Raw genomic sequence first — 8,175 nt, forward strand, 5'->3', positions numbered from 1 at the left:
ATCCCACGGGGCGCCTGGGTGGCTCAGTGGGTTAAGCCGCTGCCTTTGGCTCAGGTCATGATCTCAGAGTCCTGGGATCGAGCCCCGCATCGGGCTCTCTGCTCGGCAGGGAGCCTGCTTCCTCCTCTCTCTCTGCCTGCCTCTCTGCCTGCTTGTGATCTCTCTGTCAAATGAATAAATAAAATCTTTAAAAAAAATAGAATAAAATAAATAAAAGCATCCGAAATAAAAAGCTTTACATGAGGTTCAAGCGCATAGGTGACCGAAAAATATTTCATCAGTAGCAGGATTCAACACCTTGAGCCACAGTGTTACATATGGAAAGCAATAAAGGAAAAGTTTGCTGGCTGGGATCTTCCTGCTCCTGTGAAAAAGAGCCACAATACAAACACTTAGCTAATCTTTATTTCATAAAAAAAGAGTCAAATGAGAACATTACCATCTTAGCTGTGTCAATCAATTCTCTGCAAAACAGTCTTAATCCAAGACTGAGAAAGGGACAGAGCAAGACCCTCTTATTTAAGAATGCTTAAAAAGAAGGATTCATGGTCTGACAAGAGCTTTATTCTTAAGTAGCAAAGAAGAATTTGTATCAAAATCTATTCATCTACATCCTTCATGGAGACTACCACAGAACTGAAAGTTGTATAGTCTCTTCCACAAGTGAATGCTCATCAGCCCATTCTCTGGAGGTCAGGGAGTAGGCAAATGAACTGAAATTGAACAGGAACCTTGCCTGCATTAAGTGCTAGGTATGGTGATGCTAAAAGTGAATCCAAAAATTCATCCAGAGGTAGCACAGACAAGCTTTCAGACAGGGACAACATCTATTTTTCTACCATTTACTCAGCATAGAGCATAGTACCTAGCACACAGAAAGTGCTCAAATATTTAATGACTGAAAAACAGAAACCACTCTATGGCAAAAGTTTGTTTTATCCAGCTCCCCCCGCCCCCCTCAAAAAAAAACAAAGTGTTTGCCTGAATATCCCCAAACCAGCAGAATTCAAATTAATTTTTGCTTGTAAATGAATCTTAAGTTACCCCAAATTATTTCTTCTAATAGTTTAAGAAAGATAAATGGCTCACACTCCCTCCCCTCAAGGGAAAAGAGATGTAATGTCTCTTATCCAGAAAGAAGAGGATGTTCTCTTCTCTGAGACAAAACTTATCCTCCAGAACCAGAAATTCCATTTAAAATTCCCATTTCTTGCCCGAACACAGAACATCATAGACAATGTGGAGTTAAGGCACAGAGCTCTAAATCTGCCATTTAACACAGCTATTTTCAAAACTCCCAGCTCAAGAGAAGAGAAAAGCAGTTCCAGGATGAGGAAGGAACACAGCTAATCAGTGAACAAAATCTCATAGCAGGAAGGTACAACTAGGTACTGCTGGGGGTTGGGGGCATGAAGAGCTTTTCCCCTTTCAAAAGATACCTACTCCACAGAATACCCAATATTCCTGACTAAAACACTGAAGAAAGATGCTAAAAGGTACTAAGAGCAAAATAAAAATAAAATAGAATGTATAAAAATGTACCTAAAAGTTGTCATTTCTAAGCAAACACCAAGTATCATTATAGGTGATATCTTTATTACCTTGGAAGATAGAAAAAAAATGGAACATACCTTAAAATGCAAAGAAAAAAATTAGATGACCTCTATTTCAAAGCTCTAAAGTGACTGATGACAAAACAGAAAACCAGCCTTTTTGATATCCCAGGAACAAATGATAAATTTCAACAAACCAGGCCTTTAGGAGGAAGTCCCTCACAAGATCATAAAAGATGTCAGCTTCTCTTTAAATCGGAGCTGCTGTCCCAAAGTTCAATTAACAAAGTGTTAACAAGATTCAACATGTAAACAAAGAATGAGGCCAGTCTTCCTTAAAACAGAACACTTGAACCTAATATGAAATTCTCTCAGAAAGCTTCCAGTTAAAAAAAAAAAAAGTTTTCTCTTACCCCCCTCCCATAAAGATCCCACATTTGTCACTCAATTAAAAAAAAAACCCAATAAAATAATTTCGATTCTGAAAAGCGAACATGGTCAAAATTACTAAAGACAAATGCATTTTCAGAGCCATCAAAGAAGTCATTTATACCATCAGGAAAGTCACAAAACCAAAACAAACAGCAAACCCATTGTAGAGAAAAACTCAGCTACTGTTCTGACAACACAGAATCTATTTCAGGCTGCATAAAACATAACAAGCAAAATAAATCCAAGGTACAAGCAAAATGCCACTGCCTCCTCTTTTGTTTCGGCACAATGTAACAAGGGCAGCCTGTCTGGGGCTCTGCTCCTGCTGATACAGTATTGCTGCTTAAACCTCCCTCCTCAAGGTCACAGCCAATTTCAGCTCTGGAATAAAAGGCAGATAGTGGCAGCGATGGTTTGGGTTATCACTGGCAGAAAAGCAGAGTGTAAAAGTTTATGAGCTCATCAGGATTGTTGTACCATTACATCAGAGGCAATTATAAATGGCCAAGAGCAGGAGATGGGGAGCCAATCAGATCACAGATAGGATGTCAACCTAAGACCAACTGTCTCCTGGCTTTGACAGAAGGATTTTACCTCCATAATTCAAATCCCAAACCAAAGCAATCTGCACTTACTACTCCAATCACTCAGCTGTTTACCAGCACTTCCAGGGAGAAGCCCAGGCCACTGGGCCGACGGAGACTAAGACAGGAGATGGCCCGGGCTGCCCTGGGTGAACCGCAGCCGGCCTCTAGCTGCCCCCAAGCAGGCCCCTGCCCTCCCCCGAGGTACCCCAGAGCCCGAGGGGCCCCTCCTTGAAAGCAAAGATGGGGAACGGCCTAGAGGAAGGCAGGAGGGCGGGCAGAGAGGAGCGGTAGGTGAGCAAAGAATTGTCCACTCAACCCCCGAGCTCCTAGCACTGCACACCCCTAAGCTGAGCCCCCAGCACCCCCCTCACCTCGGGCCAGGCCCTTCCCCGCACATTCTGCCCTGCACCCCTCTGAAGACCCCAGGAGTTCGAAGGGACCAGGGGAGAGGGAGAAGGGGAGCATACACCTCCGGGAAAGCCCCACACAAAGGCTGAAGGAGGGAAGGAGAGGAAGGCAGACAGGCAGCCATTTTAAGAGCCAGACAATGGCAGCTCCCCAGCAGTGGGGGCCCCGGACTGGGGGTAGCCCAAGGCTGTGGCCTGCTCCACGCAGCCGCCACCCACTCCCAGCACCCCGCTCACCCCAGCCCCCTCCCCACTCAGCTGTGTACCTGCGGGGTCCGGGCGAGCGGCTGCCCCCCGCCGCCGCTGCTCCCGGGGCTCATGGGCGCGTGGTGGCTCCTTTGTTGGGCCCCTCCCGAGGCGGCTGCTGCCGCCGCCGCCGCCGCCGCCGCAGCCCCCCAGCACTGCGAGGCCATGTCCGCCGGGCCCTTGCCGGCGCCCCCGTCCTGGGGCCCGCCGCCGTAGTCGCCCCCGGGGTAGCCCTGGTAGCCCCGGGCCGAGCTGGGCGACGTGAGCAGTTGGTTGAGGGTGGGGGTGGCGGTGGGCTGGGGGGTTCCCCCGCCGGCCGCTGAGGGGCCGCCTCCCCCCATGGCCCCGAAGCGCTGCTGAGCGAAGGACGAAGACGACGAGGAGGCGGAGGCGCTGGAGGAGGGAGGCGGCTTGGAGCCGGCGGCCGCCGCCGCGCCGGAGCCCGGAGTGCCACCTCTCGGGGAGCTCAGCGCGTAGGCCTGGGGGGGCGGGGGGTAGGCGCTGCGGTTGGGGTAGTAGGAGTTGTACTGGTGGTTGGGGAAGCCGTGGTCGTGCGAGTTCTGCTGGGGCCCCGCGTAAGGCTCCAGGCCCCCGCCGCCGCCGCCGCCGCTCTGCAGCGCTGCCAGGCCAGGGCTTTGTTGTCCGCCATGTTGTTGGTGGAAGACGGCGGCCGCCGCGGCGGCGACGGCAGACGGGCTCCGGCCGTAGGGTTGCCCGAAGCCGTAGGCTGGGGGCGGCAAGGCGGCCGCGGCTGAGTGAGGAGGCGCCCCCACCCCATCGCTGCTGCCGCCGCCGCCGCCGCCGGGCGGCTCCGTGAGGTTATTGTTCAGGGCGGGCCTAGGGCCCGCGTTCCCGTTCGAGTTCTTCAGGTCCGGCTCCGCGCCGGGCCCGCCGCCGGCGCCGGCTCCACCGCCGCCGCCACCCCCATTGCTCTCGGCCCCGTCCTGCAGCTCCTTTCCCAGCGACTGCGGCGGCCCCACGGCGGGGCCCTCGCTTTCCTGCCCGGCGGCTGCCTTCATTTCCCCGCGCTCGGCCGCTGCCGCCGCCGCCGCCTCGCCCCCCGCCTCCTCCCGCTGCTGCTGCTCCGCTTTCTTCAGCTCCGAGGGCGGCGGCGGCGGGTTGCCCAGGCTGCTGGCGGCGGCGGGGGCGACCTGCGCGGCCATGATCCCCGCTGTCTCGTCCGCGAAGAGACCCGGCCCTGTCTTCGTCTTCTCCCCCCCTCCCACCCCGCCCCGGGGCCGAGTCCCCCGGGCTGCCCTCCCCACCCGCCCGGGCGGGCCTCGCGGGGCTCCGCTGCTGCGCGGCGCTCGCTCGCTCGCTCCTCTCCCCCCCGCCCCGCCGGCTCAGGCTCCGGGCTGGCGGCGGCGGAGGAGGAGGAGGCGGCGGCGGCCGAGGCGCCGGCGGCTCAGCTGCTCCCGGCTCTGTAGGCTCGGGACCCGGCTCTCCCGGCTCATTCCCCCCAAGCCCTTGCCTGGGAATGAGGGGGGCGGTGGAGGCTCCGCTCCCCAGGGCCTGGCCCCGCTGTGACTCTCCGCTTTCTGCTGCCGGAGAAAGGAGGAGGGAGGGAGGGAGGGAGGCGAGGGGGAGGGGGCGGGGAGGGAGGGAGGGAGGGAGGGAGCGGGGGGAGGGGGACCCGGGACGGGCGGGCTGGAGGGCGCGCGGCAGCAGCCCGGGCGCCGGGAGGCAGAGTCGGAGCGCGGACCCGGCCGGGCGCCCTGCCTCCCCTCCCCGGCCGCGGCGCTGGCCGAGGCTGCTGCGCGGCAGCGGGCTGGCGAGCGGGCGGGCGGCCGGACTGAGCGGCTAGAGCGCCCCACTCTCCTCCGAGTCCCCCTCACTCCGACACGAGGCTCAGCACTGCCATTTTACCCAGCGCCGTCGCGGCCGCCTGGCAAACCCGGAACGGAGCGCGGAGCGGGCGCAGGCCCGTGGAACGGACTCGCTCCCTTCCCCTCACAAAGGAGGAGGGGAGAGAACGAGCCGCGGCGGCGGCAGGCCCTCTGCCGCTTTCGCTCGGCAGCGCCGCCGCCGCCGAAGGCTTCGGGGAAAACCCGGCCCGGAGCCCACGCCTCTCCGGAGCCTGCGCCGCCTCCCTCTTGGCGTTCCTATCCGGGTCGGTCCCCTCCAGGCCGCGCTGAGGGGAGCGGGCAGCGTGAACTTTACTCGCGGCTGCAAAATTGGCCTGAGCCCGAGACCGCGGCCGCCTCGGCCCAGGCCTGACCCCCTGGCAGCGGGCCTGGTCTCTTGGCTGCTACTTAGCACCTCTACAGCACTTTTCTTCAAAGCCTTTTACAAACCCGCTCTTAAAGACCCAGCTGAGTGAAAGAGCAGGGCCTTACATTTTACCCCCTTTGCAAGCCCAAAGGAATGACAGATCATTGTTCAGACTTTCCGTTTGTCCACTCCCCTCCCTCATTAGCCGGGCCTCATAAGGCCCTGGGGGCATGAGGTTCCGATTATCCCCATTTTATAGAATTGGAAGACAGAGGGGAAGGGACTGCCCTGTCAGTCAAAGCGCAGTGGAGGGTGATTTTAAAAAGTAGCAGAGTCCCCGTCCATTTAGCCTTAAAAGAAAAAAAAAGAAAAAGAAAAAAAAAGCCGTCAAGTCGTCCCATATTCAACAACGTGATCAGAATATAAGAATGGGTTTGAGATCAAAGCTGAAAGCTGATCATCTCAACCTTAGATTATCTCAACACTAACATAAAATGACCACCATTGAAGCTATTTTGGGGGCATATGACAGCCTTTTAGCAGGAGAACCCAAGGCCAATTTTTCCTCTTAAGAGAACTTAGGCCGCAATGATCATAGCCCCAGTCTCTGAAGATAATACCTGTAAGACTGTCAACAGTTGACACAAGAGGCTCCAGGGACTGAAGGAAACTGAGTGTTCAAAGGAACCAGGGCAGAATGGGGATGGCCACAGGGAGGCCAACCATTTTCTCCTTACTTAAAGAGAGAAAAGGGCCAGTCTAACAGGTCACTTAAAAAATGGATGCAACCAAATTGTTTTCAACCCCCCAGTGTAAAGATGCTTCAAAGTTTACTATTATATTTCAAAAGGTGCCAACTGAGCTAGAGACATACATAGAAAACTCTAGATCTCCAGCCCTACCAAATCCTAGCAGCAGCCTTTTCCTCCTCAAGCTGATTTGGAATGCTCTGACGTGACAGGCTGCAAAAGCCAGAGGGGATTCCAGCTCCTCACCAGGCCCAAGGCTGCCTTGGGAGAGGCCCAGGCCAGTGTAGTCACTAGACACCAGGGCCTCTTTTCCCCTCAGATTTTATAAATGGAGACTTCATAGCCACAGATCCATTATCTTAGAACTTCCAGATCCTGCAGGCCCCGTGGACAAATTCTGGTCATGCCGCTGGTCATTATTCAAAAAACCTGAAGTCATTCCTACTCTGAGAAAACTTAATATCATCTTACACTAAAAATACAAAACCTTTCTGTTAATCTAAGCCTGGTGGGGTTTTTTCCCCCGTCAAGTCAAGAACTAAACTACCAGGCTCTGACCAACTGGAATGGGCCAGTGCCCTCCTTTCACTCACAGTCCTCAGGGGCAACTACTCTCCCCGTGCATTAGGTCCTAGAAACCAAATTATAGGCTGCCTCATAAATGGAGCTTGGCTATTTAATCAACTGCTTCTGAGCTGGCAAACAGTCCTGAGTCCCGCACACAAATGAGGAATTTTTACATGCAATTACCCTGCCATTTTCCTCAGAGCTGGAGTGTAATGGGAAACCTGGAGCCTAGTGAAAATCTGGAAGCCAGAATGGATTTGTCTCCAGAGAAAGCCCTCATCCCCCTTATTTTCAATGGCAGTGAAATTTGAAAAGTGCCAAAATCCCTTTCCTACACGTGGGCACGTTGTTTTGAAAACAGCCACCATTTTTATCTAGCAATAAGGTAAAGTGCATAAAACTCTAGCCACTTGGGCTGGAGCAGGTAATGTAGGATTTCTCCTTTACCATTTTTTAAAAATTTCAAATCGTTTAGGGTCCTCTCCCACCCCTACCTTTAGAGCCCCAGACCACTATCCCAGGGACTGCCGAGTTGAACGGAACTTTCTTAGAAACTGGCCCATCAGCTTTCCCTAGGGGCAATGGCAGCGGTAAAGGGGGGGAGGGGAGGAGCTGGGCACGTGGCTGGCCGGAGCTTCAAGACTCAGGTTTGGGGCTGCGGGTTCTCCCGGTGGAGTTTTCTCCCCCATAACCCCAGTATTTTAACCCCACACCCAGGCAGCTCAGGAATCCCGGCGCAGATTGGAGAACTAGGACTAGGACAGCGCTACCCTCACGAAAGCGCCTCAGCCACCAACAGCCTGATGGCAAATATGGACTGAATCGTTGACATGGAAACCGGACTAAAGTCTTGCTCGCTCCCTCACAAGAGAGTTCTTATCGCCATCCCCGACCGCACAGCACTTGGCAAATGTGGACTGGATCTCCCGCTCAGCGGATCAGGCGGAGTTTCTCCGCTCAGCTTTAACTCCAGCGGTTGCGGCAGCCAAGGAGGGGGGCAGGGCTGCCAGGACAAACCGACTGAAAATGGCAGAGGATGTGCTCTCATTTTATCCGGCTTGTACAGTGAGCAAGGATTGGGCCCGAAAATAAAGGAACAACCTATTAAAATCCACGCAGTCAACTGCAAAATGTGGAACCGAGGCCTGGAGGGCTTGCTAAGAGAGGGAAACGTTTGCTGGAAGAACAGCCCTTCCTTTCTCGCAATTTGCTTCCCTAAGGGTCCGAAATATAAAACTCAACAAACAAAAAAGATCGAGATCGGCTCCTTCCTTTCCCCACTTCTTTTGGGGGGGAAGACGTTTTAAGCCCCGGGATCCTAGTGAGGGTTTGCCTCGGTTCTGAATAAGGCGCGGGGAATCGGAGGAGCGCCGGGTTGTGGCCCCCACACGCGTCCCCGCCGCGGCAAAGCAGCAGACACCCA

The 8,175-nt window shown here is 54.6% G+C and overlaps 1 protein-coding gene across 2 annotated transcripts in view; it reads right to left on the reverse strand.

The window, feature by feature from the left end:
* ARID1A (AT-rich interaction domain 1A) overlaps positions 1 to 5,099 on the reverse strand; it is a 70,283-nt gene extending 65,184 nt beyond the window's left edge. For both annotated transcript variants that reach the window (XM_047723725.1, XM_047723723.1), the window contains exon 1: positions 3,246 to 5,099. In XM_047723725.1, the coding sequence (XP_047579681.1) occupies positions 3,246 to 4,388 (1,143 nt within the window). In that variant the 5' untranslated portion in view covers positions 4,389 to 5,099. The remainder of the gene's footprint in view (positions 1 to 3,245) is intronic.
* Positions 5,100 to 8,175: the final 3,076 nt, after the last annotated feature.

This window comes from Lutra lutra, chromosome 4 (assembly GCF_902655055.1).
Source record: "Lutra lutra chromosome 4, mLutLut1.2, whole genome shotgun sequence".
Classification (NCBI taxonomy): domain Eukaryota; kingdom Metazoa; phylum Chordata; class Mammalia; order Carnivora; family Mustelidae; genus Lutra; species Lutra lutra.